At 40.1% G+C, this 27,642-nt stretch overlaps 1 protein-coding gene across 4 annotated transcripts; it reads left to right on the top strand.

Moving 5' to 3' along the window:
• The first annotated feature begins 825 nt into the window (after positions 1 to 825).
• Positions 826 to 27,216, top strand: LOC131974195 (AP2-associated protein kinase 1-like). 4 transcript variants are annotated; one of them, XM_059336407.1, is made up of 20 exons: positions 826 to 1,702; positions 7,078 to 7,196; positions 7,805 to 7,913; positions 8,603 to 8,745; positions 8,893 to 9,014; positions 9,097 to 9,178; positions 9,424 to 9,556; positions 9,686 to 9,789; positions 10,236 to 10,315; positions 10,400 to 10,563; positions 11,259 to 11,449; positions 12,844 to 13,031; positions 13,336 to 13,529; positions 14,045 to 14,113; positions 14,409 to 14,498; positions 16,633 to 16,737; positions 16,966 to 17,067; positions 17,680 to 17,847; positions 18,200 to 18,289; positions 24,068 to 27,216. In XM_059336407.1, exons 1-20 carry the CDS (start codon positions 1,543 to 1,545, stop codon positions 24,913 to 24,915), a joined length of 3,261 nt encoding a protein of 1,086 aa, XP_059192390.1. In that variant the 5' UTR covers positions 826 to 1,542; the 3' UTR covers positions 24,916 to 27,216. The 4 variants fall into 4 exon arrangements, with proteins under 4 accessions (XP_059192390.1, XP_059192391.1, XP_059192393.1 ...); XM_059336408.1 differs by lacking the exon at positions 14,409 to 14,498; XM_059336409.1 differs by lacking the exons at positions 14,409 to 14,498; positions 16,633 to 16,737 and having other exon boundaries at positions 827 to 1,702.
• The last annotated feature ends 426 nt before the right edge of the window (positions 27,217 to 27,642 follow it).

Genomic DNA, 27,642 nt, shown 5'->3' with positions numbered 1-27,642 from the left:
ATGAAAAAATAAGGAAATCCAAAACATCTCAGCGAGTTGGCGATAACATAACAGTGTGTTCCTAACATTTTTTCTCTTTCAATGCATTTGTGCCTCCAACATAAATATCGTCATGCTGTTAAAATAAGAGTCATTTTATGTCAAAATTGGGTTTTTTTGCCTAAATCATCTCTTCATGATGCCGGCCACCTATGGTAAAATCGCATACATCCTCAGTTGATCAGATCATGTGATTTTACCCCTTTAAGATAATGGCCTATGTCAAGTGTGTGACTTAAGCAGATTTATTATGCCTAAGTCAAAATAAAATGTGAATTAGGCATTTTTTTGTACATGCCTTTGTGATATGGTAACACTTTATTTTGAAGGTCTCTACATAAGAGTGACATGAGCGTGTCATGAACATTAATGACACTTTGAAGTAACATTAATGCTCATGATACTTGTCATGTCATGTTTCTGACAGGCTTGTGTAACTCTTATGTAGACACCTTCAAAATAAAGTGTTACCATATCTTGCTTAAGTCACAAAGGGATGTTCAAAAAATTGCCTAAGTCATTTATTTCTCTTAAGTTCATAATTTACACACAGTTTTATTACTATGCCAATAGCCATCATTTGTTACATCCTTTTTGAGTGAAATGGTCAATAAATGTCATGTTACACTTTTGGTAAAGTTTTTTGTGTTTCCTGCAAAACTTGAAAAAATGAATAAGGCGATTATTTTAACAGGGTGACGATATTTTCCACGCACTCAAAATAACACTTGAATAAAAGGTAGATGGGGGGATCACAGCGTACTGGCGTGGACTGACAGGAAGTCGTTCATCTGACCAATCACATCAAGAGAAGTCCAGCAGGACGGAGTCCGCAGAGAGGACTCTCCCCACTAGCATTCACTGTTTGTAGCTGCGTTAGCTCTGTCATTTAGTTAGTTAACCAGCCATCAAACAGCCTGCTGGACGCACAAAAGCACTGGGGGTCTGTTTTTTTTTTTACTCCGATACTGTCGAGCAGAACAGCAGGTAAACGCAGTAACATTTCGTGCGGATGATATCGGTGGAGATGTGTAATAAGCTGCATTGGACACTCAGGACCTACCTGGCTGGCAGCCTATCAGCTGACAGCTGTCACCGCACCTAGCTGTGCTTAGCTAGCTGGCTAGGTGAGCTATCGGCTAACAAGTGTTTTTTCGGGCTGGCTAATTTAGCCGGCCAGTGCTGCTCGTTTCAGCTCAGAAAGGAAAGTGGTGACTTCCGAGTGGAAGTTAATATCTTATTATTTTCTCAACAGTATTTGACTCCGCCTGCTGTCCAAACCATGAGTTAGCAGAGCAGCGTCGGACCGCAGTGTTGGGAATATTTTGAGGTCCGGCTAGTTGGCTAGCATTTAGCTTGACGCTAGCTGCATTCATTCAATTATTGAAAAACTGCCGTTAACACCAGAACCTCAGCGGACAAAGGCGGTTTATAGCCAATCATCTTTGTTGTTACAATACATTTTGGGCTGGACGCTGGTTTGGATAACATTGGGGGGTAAAGATGAAGAAATTTTTTGATTCTCGCCGGGAGTTGGTGAGCTCCGGGCCTGGCTCCGGAGTCGGTGGAGGAGGCGCTGGTTCCGGCGGCGGTGGCAGCTTCATCGGACGGGTCTTCACCATCGGCCGCTACCAAGTAACCGTCGAGGAAATTGTCGCCGAAGGTAACAACAGCTCTCTGTTGTGTTGATTACAGACATGTCACATAAATACTGAATCTGAACTGTAATGTCACCACATTGTTGTGAGGATGGACAAGCAAGTAACATTACTTAAAGGCCTATTTTTCTTGGGCTTTTATAAATATGTCCTTTATTTAACCAGGTAAAAGTCTCGTTGACATTAAAAAATCTCTTTTCCATGAGAGACCTGGCCAAGAAAGCAGCATAAAAAGTTACAAGTTAAACATTTAAACACAGTTAACATAAACAATTAAATACAAATAGAGCCATCACAACAACAGTGAAGGAGCCTCAGTTGAGACTTATATGGAGCAGTCACACTGACCAAGATAAATTATTTCTTTATCCTTTAGAATTGATTTTAAATTCACTGATTGTGATGAACTCAGATAATTTCAATTCATTTTGCAGATTGTTCCATGATAAAGGAGTGGCGTAACTAAAAGCTTTCTTACCTAACTCAGTTCTCACTCTTGGCACCAGCATCTGTACAATATTTTGTGAAAATAGACCATGTTTAGTTTGGTTTCGACACATGTATGCACACAGGTAAGAGGGAAGCAGCCCAAGAATACATTTATAGATAAAAACTAACCAATGAGACTGCCTGCGAACATACATAGATGGAATTTCAGCCGTGGCATACAGAGTACAATGATGTGTACGATTTCCCAAGCCAGTAATGAAACGCAGAGCACAATGATAAATACAGTCCAGCTTCTTAAGGCTCTGAGTTCTTGCATTCATGAAACACCACTATAATCCAGTAGAGGCAAAAAAAAGTTGCAGAAATCAGATATTTCCTTGACCAATAGGAGAAACGATTTGTTTCTAAAAAAAAGAATCCTAATTTTAGTTTTCGATATTATGCCAACATAATGATACACTACCACCTTTTTATATTACTATTGATAGGAAAAGCATTGCTCATGTTGATTGGCACAAGGCTTTAACAGTTACAGTACCAATTGTGACCACTCAAGGCAGCTTCTCTGATGTTCATGTACCTGCCAGGTAGCTTTGCCCCAGTCACAGTTTTGGCTTGAGCTTGCTTTCTGCTCTGTAAGGATCAATGTGTGAGTCGGAACAAGTATTTGGAAAATGTGTGAGAGGGTGTGTATGCAATTGCCAGTGGTTAAGATTATCTTTCTCTTGCCTTACTGCACTCTTTACCTTTGGGCAGGGAGGAGCAATGTATAACTGGATTTCTACTCTGTTGTAAAGGACCGAGTCCATGCTGAGTCATCTGTCTTGATATTTGCAGAGGGAGTGACAAAATCACAAATGTAGATTTGAAAAATGTCTTGCTGGTAAGAAGGAGGTTATCAGGATGTGCATTGTGTAATCACATAAAACATAACCTCCTGACAAGGTGGGTTTTGTAACATACATGGGCTCTGATAAGCTGTAGGGGAATCCAGATCATTGAGTTTAATGGTGAGAAATGTAAATGTTCTCAACTTTTAAGGTAGTCTTAACAAGAACATGGTTAAACAGGCTTCGTGATAGGGCTTACAGGTTCCCCATGGTCATTTGTCTTTGCAATGAGAGTCTGCCATGGACTGTTAGCTAAGAGTGCCTGTTACTAAATAATAGATGAAAGAAGTCTGATTAATTCATCAGTACTATAGATGGGACCCATCTGCTTGGCCACACCGTGGCTTTATGAATGGGTTAGACATCTAACCGCTGTCCTACCCTGCACTGAAATGTTAGTGGAAAGTTTTAGTGGAATTTCTTCATTTCTGTGAGAGTGAGTGGGTTTCCTTATCAGTTAAAACTTTGGCCTTGACCCAGAAATCCCCTTGAGAGAGGAACCATAATTGTTCGTCCTCTTAAACAGAATTTTGCATAGAAAGTGAAATTTCTCCAAAAATAGAAACCTTTCACAAAATGCAGGATGGAATGTTTTTCTACAGATCATATTTTTTCTGGGTCCAGCAGCAGGCTTACAGTACTGCTTGCAATGCGAATCCCCCCAGTGTCACTACGCCTATTTATTCAGATGGTTTTGGTTGTAGTCTAGGCTATTAGTTTCTGTTAGCTGGCTGCTCCATTTGGAAATGGTGTTTTTTTCCCCCCCTTGCGTCGAATCCCTTTGTTGTCATTGTTGAACTCTGTTGCCTTTAGCTGAAATAAAGACACTTTTCACAATATACAGACAAAAGCGGTCAGAGGGACGTACTGGCTTTTGTTGCTTCAGCCCTGAAGGTTTGTTATTTTAGACATTTGGACTTCAGGCAGATGAAGTGATTTGTTCTCAACTAGTCGGCTGAGTATTTTCTGAGACACAGCTTTTTGTCTTTACTGTCAACAAGATGTGTTTTCTTCTGTCTGTATAGAATTACTGCTGGTAACATTAGGCCTGTTCTGGAGATGTGTGTTACAACGTAACAGAGAATTTGTCCCCAGTTACTGCCATTAGACTACACAAGACGGAGTTTGAGTGAGTCATTCCTTCATTTGTAAACCAAAATAATCCAGTTTTCTGTGCAGAAACTTTCTTTAACTAAGACTGGATGTTCTATGCTAATTTTTGTCTCCAGTAGATGAGACTGTTTCTAGTATTCCTTACTGTCACTGCAGTGTTGTGTAACCTTGCATGTTTGTAAACAACATTGTAGTTGTAAGGACATGTGTAATAGTCCCAAAGCATAGATGCTTGTTATGTAAATTCCATGATGGCAAATTGTTACCAAACATTATAACCGTTGCTGTGCTTTTCATAGCCGTGCCTAAAGCTGTGTTTTTGAATGTGCATTTTGCTTGAGCGTGTATCCATAAGCTAGAGTGGTATAATCCTGTCGATTACGTCAAGAGGCAGTGGCTATTTGGAGCTGTACTTACAATTATTCACTCGCACTGTCTAGCAAGATTGTAGACCCCTGCTAAAAATGTGGCTTAAGAAGGCTGTTAATCCTAATTTCTAACAGGCACCTCAGATTAGACTGTGCAAAACAGCGGGGGTTAAACTGTCTGAACTCTGGCGTCCCATACACACACACTTAAAGCCTGTGTTTAGTCATGAAGTGTGCTTCCCTCTCTCTATTCTGATTCAGGAGAGGATCTCAAATAGTTTGATATTGTCCTCGTTGAGGACCCACTTCACCAGCACATTGCTTCTCTGTGTTTTAATAACATATTACTCAACCAAATGCTCTGACATGATCATGTCTGTTGGCTCAGCGCTGTGGTGCACATTTTTGCACTTCATTATGAAATTTCCAGGATTGAATTCATAGCTGCTGACAGTGAAATTGCGATGTTATCGTCCATGGTGACCCAGCTCCACCCCGTCCCAAACAGGACAGAGCACTTAAACAAGCATGATTACATAGTAATCTTAGAGTTATTGGGTTTATTTAACGATTTAGTCAGGCCTGTTGAAAAAAAGATTCACTACACTTTTTGTACTCCATTCATTTCTATAATGACACGGCTCACAGTAATTTTGCCAAAGGCATTCCTAATCAAACATCACCCAGACTAGTCACATGGAGCTGCCGTTGGCTTAGTGATGCCAGATGGATGAGTCAGCCCAGTGCATGGCATTAACACAAGCTGTGAACAGAAGAGCTGTAGCAACAACTTTTACAGTAAAGGCTGCTACATGATGTCAACATAAAATTATCTAAATGTCAGCTGAGGCCAACTCATCAGCCATCTCAATGTTTTCCCACATGTCAGCATCACTGTGACCATAGGTGGGATGATGAATTCTCTCACTTCCTGTATCCTCTGTCAGTTGTGTCTGCTTCTTGCATCCTTCCCCTCATCACAACTGCTGACTCACACAGTGCTGTGCTTCTCTAACCACTGTGCCACCCTGCCGACTATGCACTCATCACACACAGTTTTCCCTTTAAGCACTCATTATTTCGGCTCTTTAATAACATGAAATACATACTGAATTCGAGGTGGGGGAAAAATCAATACAGCATAGTATCGCAATATTTTGCATGGCAGTATTATATCGTTTCATGGCCGCCAAGGATAATTATTTAGCGTTCTGACGGCCCACCGTTTTCGCTGTTCCTGAGGTCATGATGGGCTCACTTTTAGGAATTTACTTAAGATACTGATATGAAAATAGAAGATCTAAGGAATCTATAGGCATCATGTGTCAGGATATCGTGTCGGGAAATTGTCAACGCTGCAAAGTTGGGCAATTTTTTTTTATGTTTCATGGTGATTTTGAAAGTGGTCATGTGGTCTCTAAAGTCATTCTATCTCAATGAAAATAGGCTCTCTGGGTTCCCACAAGCCTCTTTACATACATGGCTGCCTCCCAGTTCAGAACTGAGGGTTTTCTCTAATTTGACAATTCTATATTGAATTTAATTTTGTGGACTTTTGTGGACTCACAGTTAAATGCAATATATTGTATCGCAATACTCACCATATCGCAAATTGCTTGTGACTCAAGTATTGGGATAAAATCGTATCGGGTGCCTCTGCTGATTCTCACCTCACTGTTTATATATAAATATAACATTTAGCTGAAGCCAATTCCAAAACTCCATCAGTCATCTTCATTAGCTGCCAGGATTAAGAGACGTCTGATCTGTCAGGGTCAGAGCGAAGCTGAGCGGCATTTGACTTGAAGACACTGTCAGGAAAGATACATGTAATGTTGCTGTCAGAATCAATGTAATTGATATACAGAACTTGTACAGGAGTCTGTCTTGGTTACAGAGGTGGAAAACTGCAGAATTTCAGAACTGACCGCGACTCTAGCGAAAAGTGAAATTAATTAGATTTTGGAATCCCTTCACATCTTATAAGTAAAAAAAACCCAAAGATGTCATGATATGGATTTGATACTGATAAATCATAATTATCTGCTTCTCATCGCAGATACTGATAAGATACCCAATAATTTCACATTCTTACACATTCTTTTTAAAGGAAGTTATTAACCTTTAGTTTATGCATACCTGATGGTAAGATTGTGTAGTGAGCAAATATAGATGATTTATTATATCATAGCTCTGACCTAACCACATCTAACTGACATTACTATTGTTAATGCAACACAAAAAAGAACAGTTATGACTCTTTAAAAGTTTGTTTTTTCCCCCACTAAAGTGCATCAAAACACTTCACAAACACACTTTGACTTTTAAAGAGCATTTTATCAAGCAATGGCTGCATAGTCTGCTGATATAACATAGGTCGACCCAATATATATTCAGTGTCACCATGTATGCTGTTGCTGCACCCATAGCTTAAAGTAGAACAGGATATTTTAAAGTATTCTAGTAATTCAGTGTTACAGTGTTTTAGTTGGTGTTTCACTTTTGAAATGGGTATGTGTTAATTCTGTTTTCCTCTTCTCTCTCTCCACTTATTTGCAGGAGGTTTTGCCATAGTTTTTTTGGTGCGGACTCATCAAGGCGTACGTTGTGCTTTAAAAAGGATGTACGTCAACAATGAACACGATCTGCAAGTTTGCAAACTTGAGATACAGATTATGGTGAGTAAGACAGTCCAGTAACTGAGTGCTTTCTTTTTTGACACTACTAGCAGCTTGCCATGTAAGAGCTAATTGTGTTTTTGTATGTTAATGTGGTAATTGACAGGAAAAGTGTAGCTAATGTAACATAACTTATGAAACAAAGAAACACAGAGTTAATATTTGCTTCAATTTTCTGGACTTTGTGGTGTGACTCTGACTAACCCTATGCATTTTCAGTACAAACAATGAAAGTTATCTGAATATGCTCTTTGACCCAGAAATAATGATAGTGTTAGTAGAAAGGAGCTCAAGGGTTAGATTGTAATTAATGCAATCGTAGCTCCCTTGCTCCATTTCCCAGCTGAAGTCCTAACTGTAAGTAAAACTAACCAGTTCCTGCAGCCACGCCCTGGCTGGCATGACTATCGCTGATGATGGTTATCATCATTATATCCAGACGTTTGGCAAAGAATCAGCATTTTTCTAGAGTTAAATATAGACTGAATAGTTACGAAGCTGGATGTATTTTGTTATTTACTAACCCAAATGTTTTAAAGCTGTAAAATCTGTCCAGCCTGCATCTCCATTGTTTGCAACTGTTGCTTTCTCTGTGTTTGTTTATACAGAGGGACTTAGTGGGCAACAAAAACATAGTTGGTTTCCTGGACTCCAGCATAACTGCAGTTGGAGCTGGTGATGTGTGGGAAGTCCTAATCTTAATGGACTTCTGTCGAGGTAAATAGGTCCACCCCCACCCATGCCTTTCTGTCTCTGTTGAATTCAAAGCTCCATTACCCTTGGCTCCTCACAGCATCCTGTTCTGTTCAAAGGCAAATATATTCAACTGACAGCTGTCGTGGTCAATAGAACGTCTGTTCCAGTCAATACATAGCTGAGTGGTGTTATTTATAGAAAACTTAAACATTAACATCACTGTGTAGCCATCTTATGCTTGTAGCATAGATAAATGGATTTTCTATACAAGCACTAATGGCAATGCACTAAATGCATTACGATGTGTTAAAATAATGTCTATACAGTAGTAAAACTATTCTTTCATCTTCCTCAAGGTATTTTTTTCATTGTTAAATGATAAAGTTTGTGGAAATGTTGAAAGCAAATCAGATGCTGTGAAGAATTTGTTGTACATTGTTGCTTACAGGCTGTCTAAAACTATGTGAAATAATTTGGCTGACCTCCTTCATAACGGCCATACATATTGGCTGTTTTCAAAATGTATTATAAAAATTAGATAAATATAGAATATATAGAATTGTAGATAAATATGAGCTATGTATTTATTGTAGATATCAGGGCTCAGTACGTACTTTTCGCCAGGCTGACTACCAGGTATCAGCTCTTTGTTAAAAAAAATAAAAGTAGTTAAGATCAGTATCATTTATAGACCTTTTTGTTTCATGCAGGTGGGCAGGTGGTTAATCTCATGAACCAGCGGTTACAGACCGGCTTCACTGAAGCCGAGGTGTTGCAGATCTTTTGTGACACGTGCGAGGCAATTGCCCGTCTCCACCAGTGCAAGACTCCAATAATTCATCGAGATCTCAAGGCAAGTCTAATGAATTTTCCCACTATACTCACTGCATACTGCCAGCTAATGGATGGCCACACTAATTATTTGGAAGTAATTTATAGTGACATTGTTTACCTCATGTACTATTAGTTCTTCTGATGTCTCATCTCATCTTCTTCACAGGTGGAAAATATTCTTCTACACGACCGGGGACATTATGTCCTCTGTGATTTTGGAAGTGCCACCAACCACTTCCAAAACCCTCAGACAGAGGGGGTGCCAGTTGTGGAGGAGGAAATCAAAAAGTGAGTTTTTCTCAGCTTTTTAAGCCGTCAATCATTTTTGTTATTAACATTCAGTAGCTCACTGGTCTGCTCTTAAAACCAGGTACACTACTCTGTCGTACCGGGCTCCAGAGATGGTCAACCTCTATGGTGGAATGACTATCACAACAAAAGCAGACATTTGGGTGAGAACATATGTGCTCATTACCACTATACACACACACCTTTAAATTGTTTTGTATTAATAAGTTTATTAAGAAAAATCTTCTTAGCAAGAAGGAAAGAGAATGAAAAACAACAACATGAAATAAATCAAAATCTTCCAAAAAACATCAATAAGTGCATCTCAGTGAGGGGGACATTTGCATTTGCACATAGTACACGCAGACTCATATTCACACAAAGTGTTTTGATTCTCTTGTCTGTACAGGCCATGGGCTGTTTACTCTATAAACTGTGCTACTTTACACTTCCTTTTGGGGAGAGCCAAGTAGCGATCTGTGATGGAAGTTTCACTATCCCAGACAACTCCCGCTACTCCCAGGACATGCACTGTCTAATCAGTGAGTAACCTTGTTCCTCAAAATAAACACACTGCCCTACTTACAGCATGCACATCCCATATATGTGCAATTACTGTAGGTTTGATTGTATATTTTTACTCAAACATCCTTTGTCTGATGATTTCTCAGGATACATGCTGGAACCTGACCCAGATAAGAGACCAGACGTCTACCAAATATCCTACTTTGCCTTTAAACTGGCACGACGAGAGTGTCCAGTCCCAAATGTAAATGTAAGTTACCATGGCAAGAAGAATTTAAGATGAGAATATCCTGTAGGGTTAGTGTAATATTATCAGTTAGGTCCTCTTTTTTTCTTATAATTTAGGCCTTCTTGTGTCTCTCGTGTACAGTGGTTTCAGTTGTCTTGATGCTATCTAAATGCTCTTGGACATAATTGTATTGGAGGATGCTTCCTAGCTTTTGTAACTTGGCTGTCCTGTAGTCATCATGCCCCTTTCTAATGTACAAAGTAGCTCAGTAATTCTTCTGATTCAGCTAAATTTCTGACCTTACCCTTTTAGTATTATTAAAGTGGGCAATAATGGTGCATTCATGGAAGCTGCACATCGATACTGACACTCAAAATCATTTCCTAATACCTAGTGACAAAATGTAAGCTCTTTGGTTTGATTATCCGTGATCAAATAAAAATCGCAAAATCCTGTCGTTGTTGTAGAACTCACCTATTCCTGCAAAACTTCCCGAGCCTATAAGAGCCAGTGAAGCAGTGGCCAAAAAGAGTCAAACCAAAGCCAGGTGAGTGCAAAGCGAAGCCTTTGAGTGTTTTCCTTGTAAAAACGTATGCATTACTCGTCAACTTACTTTTCTTCCTTCCATCAGGCTCACGGACCCCGTTCCTACCATGGAAACCTCAATTGCACCTCGCCAACGACCCAAGGCCGGCCAGGCTCAGCCCCAGCCGATATCAGGCATTCTTCCCATCCAGCCCGCTCTCACACCTCGCAAGAGACCCAATGTGGCTGCTGGAGCGCCCCAGGCCATAGGTATAAGTAGCGCCGTGATAGCTCTGTGTGTCAGTGTTAAAAGCATTATAACTGAGTAATAGGGCTGTGCGTTTATGGAGACAGTTATCCTTTACTCAAAGGATTTTTTTGTATTAATCTCAGTTTAGTGAACTGCTGAAGAATCTGACTCTAGTGCTGAAGAAAAGTTTATATTCCCAGGGGTTCAATTAGTCAGTTGCTAAAAGGCTTTTAATTGTCTTTTTATGAGGCTTTTGACATTTACACTTTTACAAGGCTATCCTTCTGTGGCTCACTTCCAAAGACAGAATAGATGGTGGTGTAATGAAACATTAATTACAGCGGCACACTCTCACTTTTTATGTGCAGTTCACTTGCTGTGTCTCCAAGAAGAAATGTTTGTGGCAATGTGTTGAATATAAAACAACACAAAAAATCTCTGGAAACCCCACCACAAAAAACAGTATTTATTTAGCTATGTTAAATGTTTAATAATAAAAACATGCATTAATTGTTACTTTAGTTTAATTGTTGAGCATTAGATTATCGCATATTCCCTTGTTGTTATCCTCAAATTAAATTGAAGATTTAAGAAGGCTTTTTGAGATACTTCAGGCCACCAGAAATGTGAGTGAATTTTAAAAAGGTAATTTTGATGACATAAATAAATGGTAGGTTTATGTTCTTCTCATTCTTCTTATTTTTCTCCCTTCCAGGTGTTGGAATAAATGTCCCACCACCGGCTTCGGCCGCTGTCCAAGTTGCTCAACAGGCTCCTGCTGCACAGGCCGCGCCGCAGGCAGCACAGACAGCCAACATGCAGCCACAGGCTACACCGCAACATCAGCATCTCCTCATGAAGCAGCAGCAAGCCTCAGCCTTCTTAAGCCCACAGAGTAACCAGCAGGTAGGCATCCTACCAAAGTATGGAAATGCTTTGTCAGTGTTTTCTCTAAGTCTGTTGAACACTTAAGTGCACATATTTGGAAGGGGCTTTGGGGGTCCTCCCAACAAATTTATGTAGAAAAATTTGGAAAAGTAGTAGAGCAGATAATAAATAGGCAACAGCCAAAAAACTTAAAGACAAAACTTGCTAAAGACGTCCACTACAATGCATAAAATTAGATCAAATAAAACAAACTATCTTTTCCTAAAAAATACGAAAATAGAGCTAAACTGAATTTGAAAACAAATCCCAAATCAAATACATACATGAATAATACAGGTGGAGATAAAGTAAGGCTTTGCCTTTCTTCCTACCTAGGAATTTATTTATTGACCTCAATACAGCAAAAACTGAAATGTGAATTAATCTCTTTTCACCCACCTCCTCCATTTTTATTTCTCTGAGGCATTTTTCCTACCCCATTATGTTATGTCTTGATTCCCATTGCTTACTGTCAAAAGGGTGGAAAATAAACCCTGGAAAGTATGGTAAAGAAGGCTGCTGCACTTGTCAGAGAGCTATAAATCACGATGAACGGTGCATTCCTCATGCTTGGCTGTGTGGTATTCCTATGTAGCATCAACTGGTACAGAGCCTCCTGCTGCAGTCCAAAGCTAAGCCTGTTCCTCCAGTTATTGCCCTGCAACTGCAACACCAACAGCAGCAGCATGTAGCCCCTGTCCTTGAGACAGCAGCTTCTCATCTGACCCCCATCCCTGAGTCTGCAGTCATTGGTCCTGCAGCTGACCCAGAAGTTGTGGTAACATCCTTCTCCTGATGCCGTCTGCTGCTCTTTTGGGCCGGGGTGTTGATTACTAGCTCGTTTCTAACCAATCACATCCACATTTCAACTTTTCTCTCCTGGGCGAACAAGGAAAGCATTGTGAATGCCATTTAGCTAGAAATGCTTTCTTTTAGTGCTAACTTAGACATTGTGTATGTTAATTACTCTGTAAGTCACGTGATAACCAAATCATTTAGTGTTTCTTCCGAACATTTTTTTCAACTATCAAAATTGTTTATTTCATGCTTTGTTGATCCTACTCGGTGTATTTCGTCAGTCAGTTAACTCTCTTTTCTTGAGGTACATCTGTCTGTACAGTCTCTGTAGTGGGAATACTTTCTTTCCTTTTCCATAACAGTTTTTCTCCCTTTCTGTCCTGGTTTCTGAGGAATTTAATATCCATCCTTTTTTTCAGATTTCCTTTTCCAGTGGATCATGTTTGCTTGGTTTTTGTATGTTTCAGGGACTGATTTGTTTGTTTCTGTTCATCAAACAGAAATTCTCTTTGTTGGCTTCAAAGACATTTTCATCTCATATTTCCCCCATCTGTGTCTTTTTCTCCACCTCACAGACGGCTGGCCGAGTGAGTCACAAAGTCGGCTCATTGACACCCCCCTCGTCGCCAAAGATGGCCCAGAAGAGTGGCCACAGACGCATATTGAGCGATGTCACGCATAGTGCCGTGTTTGGGGTCCCAGTCAGCAAGTCCACACAGCTACTCCAAGCAGCGGCAGCTGAGGCCAGCCTCAACAAGTCCAAGTGAGCAGAATTAAATCCCTTCAGTGATCTGAGGATGAACTGTCCTTTCATTGCACTGAGTGAGCTGAGACGGGCAATAGACAGTCCATTCATATGACAGAACCCCAAAGGAGAATAAACGTCCCTTTTACATCCCAGAGAATCCAGCTTAAGAAGAATCACTCAATTCAGTCTTTAAATAACTCCGCTCACTCACTCTTATTTGCATACATCAGTAGGCCAGTGTCCACAGACTTAACACCCAAGATCAAATTTCACTCTGCACTCTCACCTGTGTTTATGTTTACACCCATGTGTACTGCAGATCTGCCAGCACTACTCCTTCTGGCTCTCCCTGCTCGTCCCAGCAGAGTGTGTATCATCCAGGTGATGGTGACGCCCAGTCAGCCCTTACTGCACCCAACTCTCAGCCCAGCTGGAACCCCTTCGGGGACGATAACTTCTCCAAGCTAACAGCAGAAGAGCTGCTTAACAAAGACTTTGCAAAGTTGGCTGAGAGTAAGTGCAACTTCTTCACTGCATACTTTCACCTGAAGCTTTGGTAAATAATAAAAGTAAGGGCGTAACTTTAGACCTTGATTTTTCAGCCAAAGTTTGATTCATACCTCAGGGCTTTTTTAGGTGGTGGATGAATCACAATCTGGCTTTCAACTACAACAACACTTGTAAAGAACACTTAGGTGGATTAACTTTATAAGTTAACTTCACATAAATTAACTAAATAAAGAGGAGCAGTCTACACATTGCTAATAGGTGACCTCCCTTCGTAAACTTACAAATTGAACACAAATGGTCCTTAAAATCAAAAAGAAATGCTCCCTCTGCAAACAATATGAAAGCTGTTGATGGTTGCATTTGCGTCCAGAATTGGTTTCTGCAACTAATACCTGAGAGCGCAACATGAAATCTGTTGGCATTTCAAGTTTCAGTCTCGGTTTCATATCCGTTACACCCATGGCAAATAGTTTTTTGTTCTGAAAGTAACGGCTACTTTGCTGTTTTCTCGTGCTCAGCTGCTGCACCAGGAGAAAAGGTCACAGGCTCCAGTGAAAATCTCATCCCAGGGCTGAATGCTTTTCCAGGTAAGTCTTTGCCAAATTCTTTTCAGTATGCTGTCTCATTGCTTTGCATATTTCATCTCCCATGGGGCTTTTCTTTGAGTGAACTTGACATTTCTCTTAATATCAACAGTTGCATATTGACAGAGGATTATGGCCTCTTCATGTGTTGCTATCTTGGCGATTGTCTAGAGCTGTCATAAAAGTGAGCTTATGTGCTCTCGATCCCCTAGTCCCAAACATTCTCTTTTTCTGTTGTTTATGCACTTACATTCCCTGATTTCTTCTTCTCCATCTTTATTCACTGTGCAATGTTAAGCTGAAAGAGCTGCAGGCATCATGAGTGCAGGTTCAGCCTTGTTGACCGTCCCGGACCCTTTTAATTCCCTCTCCCTCTCTGACACCACAGGTAATTTTCTTGTCACAACATGACACAGAACGAGCCGCGCCTTTGATTCTCTCAGGCCTTAGACTCTTGAACAAATATACTCCTAAAGCTTATGAGTCTCTTTTTTATGTGCTTAAGTAGTATCCTGGATATCACACTTCCCAGAGGTTAGTTTAAGAGTGCTAGTTGTGTGGTTTGGATTTGTACATGGTCCTATCTTGTTGACATAGCAGGCAGCCTCACAGTGGCTCCTTGTCAGCTTCCATGAATAGAGGCAGTAGCTACAGCTAGATCGCATCTCATTTGCAGATCTGTGCTTTCACCGTTGCCTGGTAACGGGAAGGACAAATTCTCCTTTGTTAATTGGATTGCCTTACTGCTGCAGGAGCCTGCTTACCAGTGCCACTAAGAACAAGGGAAAGTTAAGCATGTTACTGTCTTGTTAAAATGATGACCCCAGCCTTTTAATGTTCTCCTCTGTTGAGCCTTTTTTGGAAGTGCACACCTCTTAGCTGTGTAACCTCCTTTGTGCATTTGCTTTTTAAGGCCAAAACTGTGAGGATAAAAATGTTGAGGCTGTTACATAATCAGGGTGTTGTTAATCTTCTCTGCCCAGCCTAAGCTGGATGCACACAACCAAACACAGTCTGACTTTTGCTGATGGAGCAGAGAGGCGTATCCGAGCAGCGTTTAGGATAAGAACCGCCTCTTTTGGACTAAGTGAAAAATATAGCATGCTGTACATCATTTTTAAGATTTCGTGTTTTCAGTCGACTTAAACTGGAGTTAGCTTTTGCCTTTTAGGATTTGTAAAAAGCTTTTCATCAGTGTTGGCCTTTTTCCAATAGTGAAGGGGGCAAAAGGTCACATCTGCTGTGCCATTTTCTGAGCCAACACATTCTTTGACCCCCCTCCACCCCATTTTGCCCCATAGCAGTTTCCTGTAAGTATGAGCTGAAGTGAAAAGTCAGTTACTTGTCGTTTTCATGCATGGGTTGCATTTCAGCTTAGTTAAATCATTAATTGTTAATAATGATAATTATATAGGTGCATAATTCTAACCCATTTGAGCCTTTAACGGACTTTTTTAATTATCTGGTTGGTGTGTTTTCTGGGCTTGCCTAAGCACAAATGTGAAGTAATTTTCAAAACAGAAAAAAAATAGTTTTTCTCATCATACTATAAGTAATCTTTGGGCACATGATATTTCTGTTTTTGCAATAGACTCAATTATGTTTGAGAAAAAAAACAGTAGTCCTATGTGCCCAATACTAAATATAGTATGATGAGGAAATGGCTGCATCAAGTTAAATAAAATATGCATGTGCTGTGTGCAAACATATTTTAATAGGAGAAAATATTTTTTAACACAATTTTAATGTTTCCTCATTGAAAAAATGTTTGCTTTAACTATTGATAAAAGTGATATTTTTCATGTAATCTAAATATTTTAAAGTTGTACTGTTGGATACAAATTTCAAGGCTCAAGACCAAAAAGAACAAATGCTGTTGCGTTTATTCCTTATGATGCTAAATATAGTCTTTGGGGATAAATGGGTTAAAAAAAATCTTCATTTTTTTTAAGGTTTACTTAACAAGATGTCCTCTGCTTATTTGTTTGCGCTGGTCCAGATATGATTGGGCAGTGCATCCGGGCAACCTGCAAATGGTGTGAAGAAACTCACTGATTGCTGTGGCTTGTTTTGTACAATTAAATGTTTGTTGTTGAAGTTTGTACTTCAAGAGCAGGAAAAGTTGTCAATGTTCTCTGCAGCAACACTTTGGCACCATAGTTTGCATAGGATTTCACTCTACTTCCTGGTCTTGGAGTGTATGACATTGGTGGGCTAAGCTAAACAAATCATACAATCATTGTATTAAGGTTTTCATGCAAGCAACCTGATTTGCAAGTCATGTAAAAATCTTTTCACATTTTGTCCCCAGCAGTGTAGACCATGTACGCAACTTGATGTTAACAATATTTATTACAATATGTTATATTTTCCCACAATGCTAGAGCTTCATATATCTTCATATATAGTTTTTTTTCTAGCTCCTTTTTATTTGTATGCAAAGTCCCCCCTCATCGCCCTTTTCTCTCTCTGGCCATCTGTCCATTACCTCTCTCTGTCTTTTCTCTCTGGCTTGCTCACAGAGAAGCTGATTGAGGGACTGAAGTCCCCTGAAACTTCTCTGCTGCTCCCCGACCTCTTAACCCTGGCCAACCCCTTCAATAGTCCTGCAGAGAGCTCCATCAATGGTACTAGCTCCGTTTTTGTCCCCTGCCTTGCCCTAGAATTCCCAGTCTGCTCTGCATGCATATTCCTTGCCTTCCTATTCTTCTTTCACTCACATGGTCATGAAGTCAGAAAGAGCCTCTGGGGAAAGGAGGAAAGAAGGCTTTTATCACTTTTTCCCCCTTCTAAGAAAATCTAATTTTCCTTTCAATTGCTAATCATGTCTTTGCATTACTGTCTTTACCATGTAGTGAAGGCAGAGGTGTGTGTGGATTCTCTGATTCCTGGTTTGGAACCCCCCCAGGCCCAGCGACACTCGGGCCAGCCAGAGCTGATCCCTGCCAGCATACCAGGTTAGCATCCTGGACCTCAGAATAGGAAATCTTCATGTAATTGGTTGCAGTATTCATCAAGGAGGAGTGTCATGTCTCTTGCCAAAAGCAAGCGGTAGTTAGTAGGTGTGTGGCAGCCAGGAGGACACTGCTCACTGCAGGAGTGGGAGTTTAGTTGTATTCCGTTTCTACAGTTACTGTTAAACCTTCTCTGGAAGTTTTCGAAGCAGAGAAAGTGGTGAACTAATAGTATGTGGTAGTAAGAGCCATAGCTCTCATTCCATTTAAATGTTTTGTGGAGGATTTTTCTTTCAAATGTTCTATCAATATCAATATTTTTCCTGCAGCGAGTTGATGATTATCTACCTTTATACTTTTCATATGGCTTTAGGTAATCTCTCCCTTTCTGCAACCAACACAGAGTATTTGTTGGCCTTTAATGCCTTTATTAGACATCACAGATAGAGTGGAATGATATTTTCTGTGGGATTTTCAAGATTTTCCTTTAATGCTGATGATTATATGCTTTCAGATTAAAACTAACAAAATGCATTTTTTCTCTGCTCATTCAGCTAACAATCTTATTTTTACTTTGACCCCTTGTCTCTCTGGCTTTGCTTCATCCTGTCTCAGACTCTCTCACTGGGGAGGACTCTCTGCTGGGTTGCGATCTGTTATCTCATACTTCTCCTCATGGAAACCAGTCTGTTTCTGCTCTCGCTTCCTCCTGCTCCTCTGCTCCTCCTGGCTCAGGCTCTGGATCCTGTCTGGAGGAGCTGCCGCCTGGTCAGACGGCTTCTGGTAAGAGTCCTCTTTGCAGCACCCCTCAGCAAGCCTATTGTCTGCTGGGTGTTTTGGCCCGTGAGACCACCACAGACTACAGATCCCTCCAAAGAAAACAAACAGGAGGGCCTATTCAAGTGTGATATGGAAATGGAATTAGGCACATTAAATGACAGTTCCACAGACCCTTGACTCATTTGTAGAAGAGCCAAAAGCCACCTGAAATGCATGGCTTTTAAATACTGTGACTGCCCTGGCTCCATCTATTTTTAATCTACTTGCATCCTTCTTTCTTTTTGCTCTTTCCTTTGGCTGAGTTAACTTCTTTCCTCCCTCCATCATTCCTTCACTTCCTCTTCCTTCACCGCAGACTCTGCTTTCCTCATGTCGTGTGGGGAGAAGGGCAATGACGACGAGTTTGACCCTATTCCTGTGCTCATCTCCAAAAACTCAAATCAAGGTAAGGTTAACAGAATCCCGAGATGAGCACTCACACCTGCTGAAGCCCAGGCTATGAGCCACAGAGATGAATGCCTTAGCCCCTAATTCAGTTAGCGTAGCTCATTCCTGTGACAGCTGATGTGAAGTCTTGTATGGGTGTGCTTGTCATATTAAGGCTTTTTATCCCATCAAGCTCTCACATTAGTCGTCCTCCTCTTTCTTGCTTCTAATGTGATGCAACACCTTGCAGGTGTTTGACTCTTTGTAGTTCATATTGAAAGTCTCCTCATGTTAGAATGGCATTCCCTTACTCTCCCCCTGTAATGATGCAGCTGTTTAAAATTACCCCAGCTCACTCTCTGCCTGTTTCTCTTTCTCTTTCTGCCCCCGTTCATGCACCTCTCTGCTCTGCCATCATTTCCCCTCATCGCCATCAACTCCTCGCTCTTAATTTCTCCATACAATCTCTGTTAATATTACTTATTCTTTTGCTTGTTTTTCACAATCTCCCTCGGCTCTCCTTCCATGTCCATCTCTGTCTCTGTCTCTCTCTCTTTCTGGCACGTTTCAGGTGGTCACTCGCGCAGCAACAGTGGCAGTTCAGAGTCCAGCATCCCCAACTTGGCCCGATCCCTTCTGCTGGTGGATCAGCTCATCGACCTCTAGAGGGGGTGGGAGAGGTCGAAGGGGCAGTGTGCAATCCTAACAAAGGGACGGGTGGAGGGCGGGGGATAGAGATGGGGAAGCCGAGGCACTTAATGTAGCACCTTATAGAAGTGAAACAGAGGAGGCAGCATAGATCGGTTCAGTGGAACCTTTCTTTTCATGTGCCTCCTTGGCCTCAACTCCATCTCTAGTTGCCTGATACGCTGGCTTCAAATATCTCTGCTGGCTGTTGACATTCCCACGCTGGTATTAAATCTTTTCATTAATGCCTGAGCATATCGTCTGCTTCTGTCCCGGCTACACCATGGTCTTCCTCATGCTTTCCTCATACTCGCATTGATATCCCCCATTGAGTGCACTGCCATGGTGATCTACTTCCATCGTATGCACACGTTAAACTGCTTGATCACAGCTGCATTGTGTTCACCACTTTGTGTACTTGTTCAGGGTTGAAGCTTTATTTAAACAAGCCACCTTCAGGCATGCTCATTTGTGTCAGGGGTCTGACTGAAGAATGAGGAGTTAAAATGCTGTAGACCACCAGGATAATGTGATACTCTTTCCTGCGAAAGCTTTGAACTAAACTTTTGACCATTCAACAATGTTAATCACTGAGAGCAGTTTGCACTAGGGGTGTCACAATTCTCCAAATCCACAATTCAATTCAGCTTTCTGTTTTAAGGCCACAGTTCGATTTTAGAGTTGAGCTTTTTTTATTTCTCAGCACTGAAGGCTAAGCCATTGTTTTATGCCCTGACCACTGTAATTTACATTTTTTAATTCTTCTTTAATAGGATTGGCTACGTGGTATCAAGTGTGGTTATACGTGTATTGTAAAAACTGGATACCTGGCCTAAATATGCCACCTATTCAGTTCAATGAGAATTGCTTGTTTGCCAGGAAGTTTTCTGGTTTGCGGGTTACCCCACTATATTGCCCATTGAAGATCTGCAGATATAGACTTTACATTGTGATAGCGTCACAGATTTTTAAATCGCATTTCTCGACAAGCTAGACTGTGTTGTCTTTTAAGAGTTGTTATTGTTTTTCTCTGCACACTGCTGTTGATTCCAATGATCGAAACTGTAGGCTCACCTTGATCGATTTTTTGATTTAGAATCAAAATTGTGACACCCCTAATTTGCACTGATTGAACCAGTTTGTAAACCAATGGAGACAAAATGGGCAGCCTTTGCTGCTTTTTCAAAATGTTTGAAATATTGTTGTGCAAGGAGAATAATTTAACAACAGACGGCACCATCTTAGGAAGCCAAATCTGTTTAGTTCTGTGCTACTATTCCAGTTGTTAAAAATCTATTAATCTAAGCGTAGTACATGTATTCAGAGCTGCAGCTTCTGTATAACTGTATACTATTTCTTGATGCTAAGCAGGGTATTATTTCTCCTCAAACTACATCTGTAAATCTGTCCATCTGAAACTGGTGAAGTCAGTGTTAACATGGCTGATTAGTTTGGCTCCATGGCAAGATGCTTTCTTTGTCAGCATTATCTACAACACTTTGTAGGGCCGTAAATATGCATTTTATAATTACATCGTATTATGTGTAAAATTCACCATCATATCTTTGACCCATAATGTCAAGATTAGCACAGTGAAAACAAAAGGGAATTAAATTATTTGACCTGGCACCATGCCAAAGCTAAAGGAAAGATTTTATTATAATGGTATGTTTGCCATGTGTCTTTGTTTTTAGCAGCATACCACTGTCTCAGAGAGGGGGGTATAATGTAGATTTTATTGAATTATTTTGTGGAGGTAGTGTGCTCACAGATAAGCTTTACATGAGGATCTCCCTCTCTCATCGGCTTCCTCTCTTGTCTTATCTATCCAATCTATTCCCGCCACATATGTTAAGGTCATTTGACTGATGTAACATCCATTTAAGCCAGAGGAGAAATTCATTACAAAAATCCTTTATATGTATATAAAATCGCTGTTAATTTTTGCTCTTGTCAGCACTGGTATAATTAGATTTTTATTTTTAGTGTGTAATATTTAAAAGCATTTCATCTATCATGGTATGAATAAATGTGTCTATTATTGTTATTATTAGTGCTTTAGAATGAATGTATGAACTGAGTACCGTTATAAAATATGTCAAATTTATGAGGAGATATAGATTAAAAAAACATATTTGTGTATAAAGCTGTAATTAAGAGTGCAAAGACGTTGACCCTCTCCTCTGTCCAAAGTCCTTCTTTATTTTCTCTCCATTCATGTCAAGCGTTCAGCCAGTGCTTTTGTTTAAGATGTCATCATCGATACAAATGTGCTAATGACTTACCTGACAGGGTAGTTTTTTTATCTCCCCACCACAGTTCTGTACATATTATATATTACTGGGAGAGATTTTATCTAACAGACAGAAAAACAGAGCTAATGACGGAATTAACTTCCTGATATTTCTGAAGCGCCTCTCACAGCCGTATATTACATCTGATCACAATCACAACTGACCTTGCATTACAAGTATTACCTTACATTTTGGTTTTTCTCAAGCCAAGGAAGGTACATTGCATAGACACAGGTCCTTTTTAGAGTCCACATCACCTTAGATATGTACATGCATACAAACAGAAACAGTACATTTCCTCCAATATGCCATCACCAGTAATACATGTTGTAAAGGCTAGTCATAGACAGTACAGTAAGAATTGGCATGAGAAAATTAAACTTAAGCTTTTTTCCCCTTTCCGCCGAATGTTGTTCAGTTAAGTCATTTGCATTTTTGTGGCTAATCTATGCAATTCTCCAATAACGCTTCATGTTCTTATCAGACACTACAGTGCTGTGTCCTGTAGAGTTCTTGCCTTGGCCGTAGAGTTTGACTTGTGTTACTGTGTGAAAACAATGTACTTGTTGTGCTGGTTGGGTTGATATGGTGGCAGGTATAGAAATTACTTTGATTATATCAAAAATGTTTGACATGATTTGGAAGATGTCCATATGTCAAAGCAGGACCATTGTGGAGTGTGTACTTCTATTTTTATGAATTAAGGTTCAAGAAGAGAGACACTGAATAAAACTCATTATGTGAATGTAAATTACGTTCCTTTGGTATTTGGTTTTTGCTCAGACGAGAAAAGGAGTGAGCTGACTTTAAAGACCGTCTGAATATTGATTTGTTGACGGTTGTTTTAATTAGCGAACGGATTATATTTCCTTCTGGGAACCTAAATAGATTTCAGATACTCTAATCTAACTTGTGGTGTCCACAGGGCCTATTCTCCTCAGATTTCAGTATCTAAGCGTTATTTAGTGTGTCTTGCACTATGCATCATCAGACACTTCTCCATCTTGCACAGTTTTCCTTTTGTGCTTTGAACTGTATAAGGTTTTCTAGGTTTGCTTTTCTGTTTATTGTCACAGCTTCATATCTTAGTAGCTCTATTCTTCCTGGATTCAGTGGTAACTCTGGGAGGTCCCAGGCAAAGAAGCCCATCAAAGGTTTTTTTTATGTATGACAGTTGGAGGTAGCTAGCAGACTGTCCTGACAATATCCAGCTGTCGTACGGTCACTAAAAGAGCCCTCACTTAGGTTTTTTCTGTAGCAGCGGCAGTGTACTGTATTCTCTTTATGGGAGGTTTAACCTCTAAATCCAAAAAGCCCCTGTCTGTGAGGAGTTCCCATTCCGTAATTATAAAAAAAATTCACAATAATCTATTGATAGAAGATATAAATAGTATACTGTTTTTAAAGCATGCAGTATTAAGCTTTCAGTATCTGTAAATTAATTTTTTGTTGTCCGAACTATGTCCTACAGTACTTATTTTGATAATAGATTCTTACAAATATAAACTGTGTAACTGTGTAAACTGGTTGTAAGAACAGGTTGTGATGAAAACATTTGGGATAATTAAGAAATTGCCTTGTATGTTTTGATTTCACACCATGCAAGAATACCAATCTGGTGTTTTCCTTCATTGCATCTCAATTTACTATTGAATGGTAATAAAAATAGCTATAGATCTACATGCATTAGCTTCTTACCTATCAAACAATAGCAGGTAAATGCAATGAAGTCTTATGGTGGAGGAGCTTTACTTTATTTATTTCTGGTAAGCTATTATATGCATTTTTGGTATTGTGAATAAGAGGTTAAGGGGGCTTATATTTGTCATTGCAAAATGTTCTAATATGAGTGGCCATAGGGGGCCTCTTTTCCTAAACTTTACTTACTGTTCCTTGCCGTCATGATACTTTTGCATTCTCGGATTTGTTGTTTTTTCCATTGTACTAAAGATAAACTGCAGGGCTGTAATACAAGGAATTGATGGCTAGTATTCCACACGAGCAGCCTCACTATTTGTTGTTGTTTCGGTGACTGAGATGATATGTCGGTAATTTTTGAGTTTGATTAATTGTGGTTCAGATCATGGGGTCATATATATATATATATATATATGCAATGGGCTGATGACAGCTTTAAACAGATGAGTCATGAAGGAAATAACCCAAGAAGTAAAACAAAAAAAACTGGTGTTTCCCTTTTAATGGCTGCAACTAACATCTTCCCAAGAGCTGCCAGTTAACAGCTGCTGTCACCACTGCTGAGGTAAGACTGATCTGTCTGTGCAAACCTGTCTGTCCCTAATTACCTCTACTTTTGCTGTGAAGGCTCCATGTCCTTGTTTCCACAGACCCATTGACTCCCTCTGAGCTCCCTCCTCCTCAACACAATCAGTTCTAACTAAAAGCTAAACTGCTGTCACTGTTTCCCTTAACACAAGGCACTGTTTTTGAAGGTTGAGGGTACTGCAGCTGTGCTGAAACTAATTTGTGGAAACAAGGTTTTTTTGATGTTATAATGATAGAGCTGGCCAGTCTTGCCTGTCGTATGTGACTTGTTCAAAGTAGAATGTGTCTGTTTTGTTGTAGTCGTGTGCTGGTTTCTCACTGTCGGGTCGTTGTCAATGATTCTAGTGGTTGCAGATGTTACAGATGCTCAGTTGGCCATATAGTATGTCTATAGTATGTGTGACTAAGGTTTGTGAGTCTGGTAGATAAATGAGCAGCTGGACCTCAGGTGGTAAAGTTTATTTTTTATGCTTTCCAACATATTTGTTCACCTCTGATATGTTTTTCTCTATCTCTGTTCTCTAATACAGATATTCAAGGGGAGAGTAATGGCTACTCTGTACTTGGTGAGGGACAGGAGACGGAGCCTCCAGAAGGAGATTCTCAAGCAAACGAGGGATGTGTGCACTCCAGCGATGAAGATGAGGTGGAGGAGGAGGAGGAGGAAGAGGAGGAACAAGCCCACAAAGAAGAGAGGCAGGATGAGGGAGCCATCCAGATTAATGCAGTCCACGACAGCAGCGGCTCCAGACCTCTGCTGATGGACTCTGAGGATGAAGAAGAACAAGGACCTCAGTTAGCCCTCCACTCATCACCGCACTCCAGCGCAGCACCGACACAACCATCTACTACCTTCCAACAACCTCCGAGCACCTTTGCTCAGAATCATTCCCAGCATGTACACGAGCCAGCTGAAGGGGTAGCAGACGTCGCCATAGATGTTTTCTCAAAAGCCCCTTTTCGGATTGCACAAGAAGAAGCAGCCGACGTGTTTGCCAACGCTCCGTTTCCACGCGCCACTCTTACAGCTCAGCAGCAGCTCGATGTATTCTCTCAGGCACCGTTCGGAAAAAGAAAGGATGCTACAGGAGCTGCATATCCTCATGCAGCTGGACTTGCCCCCGATCAAGGTGTGCTCGGACAAGTCGCCCAACAACCGTTCCGCCCACAAGCTCTGGCCAAATATTCCCGACACTTTGAGGGACCTGTGCCGCAGCAGGCAGTAGCAGCTCATCGAGTAGTGTCTAACGTGAGCAGGCAAGCCGTGGTGGCATCAGTCCCTGTTGGACCTCTTCACTCATGGACCTCAGAAGTGAGCGCTGTAGACCCTTTCGTCTCTGCACCCTTTCACCTCAAGGCCCCACAAGAAAAGCCCTGAACGCACATTAAGAGGTCAGGGCAGTGGGTGTCGGCGCTCATCGCTGAATTATGCAAACTATAACAGGCATACTGCATGCTGTCACCAGCGCTGCAGCTGGACTGCAGACCTGCATGGATCTCATCCTTAACTGGCTCTAATTAGTGATAGTGCAAGGTCATCTTCACACTTTAATGCTCCGTTAAAGTTATAAAACTCATTATTCCCTGACTCCTAGTCACTTTTTATTTTATCTGTCGCATCCTTTTACCTTCAGAATTGTCCTTAAAGGGACAGTTCACCACAGATTAAAAAACAACATCTTTTTCTTCTACCTGTCATGCTGTTTATCAATCTAGATCGTTTTGTTTTGAGTTGAGCGTTGGAGATATCAGTCGTAGAGCTGTCTGTGTTCTATTTAATATAATGGGACTATATGGCACATTGTTTGAAATGCTCAATGTGTCATTATGAGCTGTAGTTTGTGTTTTGTGCTGGCAGATGTTTACATGGCTAACATTGGCTATGTTTGACCCATTGCTGTACAATTACGTCACACAAAGTTCCTCTTGATCTAAGAGTTCCTACTTTGAAATCAGAGCTTAAAAGAAAGTACCTCAAATCGCCGTTCTAGAAACTACAATAGTTCCTACTAGGTCTTTCATTGTGGAGTCAGTCATTTTAGACTGATACATAGCACTACAGGTAAGAGAAAAAAACATTTTATTTTTATTTTTATTTTTTTTTGGGGGGGGGGGGGCTGTCCCTTTGATCCTTATGGTACGTACATCTACACAAAGACAATATGGTGGTCAAGCATTTGATTGTTTTCTTGCCTACCTCAGTTCCTTTTTGGTGTCGGCGCTAAAACACCACACAATGAGGGAGTTGGTAAATTGTCTGCAGCTTTTGGCAGTTTCATCTCCTGTACATTTGAGCTTTACTGTGAAACTATGATCTGCTCAATCCTCCATCGTATCAGTTCTAAGAAACATTTGATTCAGCTTGGATCACAAGATCATAACTTCACAGAAGCTTGGAGGAGGAACACACACTGTAAAGATATTTGAGAGGAATTTATCTGTAATTATATCAAACAAGAAATTTGTAAACAAAATTACATTTATGCCCTCAAAGGCAATGGTTTGGGGCCCTTTGGACTTTCTGCTTGACAGTTTATGAGGCAAATGCTGGATCATGATACATGAGCATTTAATTTTTGTTGACATGAAATGTAACTTTTGTTTCACTCCAAAATGTTTGTGGTCACTGTCCTGTCTGATGAAAATGGAATATCGGTGTTTATTCCACGTACTGTGTTAAAATGTTAGGCATAGAAAATACATTAGAGTAGTCCCTGTGTAAGATAAATGTAGCTGTTTTTGTTTCTAGTTACTTTACAAGATGTTATCTCTGAAGCCTTACACTCTTACGTCCTTCCAGCCACATCAAACGGCATAAATCACTTTTGCCTTTTGTGCCCTCCTTAGAGAACTGCTGCATTTAAATCATTTTATTGCACTCGCATTCAGCACCAAATACTTGTGTACAATCATGTACAACTTCCTTTTGTTGTCTGCAGTATGATAATGCACCAAGATTTCATTCAACTCTGTAATGCATCTCTATCGTAGGTCTCTATAAACTCCAAATGTGTACTAACTGTGACTCACTTACGAGCAACTGAAGTGAAAACCTAAACTGCAAAAAAAAAAAAAAGCTTTCCTGCAGTCACACAAATATCTACGGCACTTATGCTTCGCAGTTCCAGTCAGGGATTGTTATAGTAGTCTCTTGTAAGTGAGGTCTTGAATGGTGACTGATTGATGACATTCCTTTTGAATTTATTTCCATTGCCATTTGGGAATATTTTATTGTGTTTGTGTGCTCTGTAAAATCATGGAACACTTTTTTTGGTTCCCACCACAGCACTTTTAAGAAAGGGGGATCCAACCTGTTTCAGTCCAAAGTTTATTCATGTATTCCTCTGTTGCAATGTAAAATCTTCTGTTTCTTTTCTTCTTTTTTTTTTTGAAGTGTACAATCTTTTTTATAAATGCTCACTTTTCTCACCCAACTTGTATACATGAAGGTTGCACATAGTCACTGACACAGAGTCAGGGTTCCCTAAGAATGTGTTTTGATTGTAACACAGCTGTAAAATGTTTTTCAACCAGTGTTGTATAGGAAACCTTTGGAGGATTCAACAACTGACGATACTGTTGGACAAAATAGCACTCGAAATACTTGTAATGCTGCACAGCCTGCCTTTGAAAACTATGTTGTAAGTCATAAAAAACTATTAAATGAATGTAAATCAAATTCCTGCAGTTTTTGAGTTATTTTTCATCCTTGAAACATAGTTGTGGATACTTTTGTGCAGTTTGAGGCACTTTTAATTTAAGAATTTCTATTTTATGCTGATTTATACCAGACTGATTCTTGATTCAAGGGACTAAAACTATTTCCAAATTGTTTTTTTTATTTCTTTAACTCTATTCAAATTGATATATATTTTTAAACAAAAATAATTTTAATTTGATCAATCTAACAATAATGAAAAGTCCCCAAATATTTTATAGTATTTTAGTAATAGTATTTAGTGATGAAGTAATGTAATAAAATTGATTTGTTTGAGGTGCTTAATATTAAAAATGAGGGTAGGAAGTTCAATAATAAAATATTTCAGAATAGAGAAAAACAAGAAAAACATTTTTTATAATCCATATATAAATGCATGTATTTAAA

The sequence above is a fragment of the Centropristis striata genome, chromosome 7 (genome assembly GCF_030273125.1).
Source record: "Centropristis striata isolate RG_2023a ecotype Rhode Island chromosome 7, C.striata_1.0, whole genome shotgun sequence".
NCBI classification, from domain to species: domain Eukaryota; kingdom Metazoa; phylum Chordata; class Actinopteri; order Perciformes; family Serranidae; genus Centropristis; species Centropristis striata.
The sequence above is the reverse complement of the archived record's forward strand: the minus strand, read 5'-3'. Positions and strand labels throughout refer to the sequence as shown.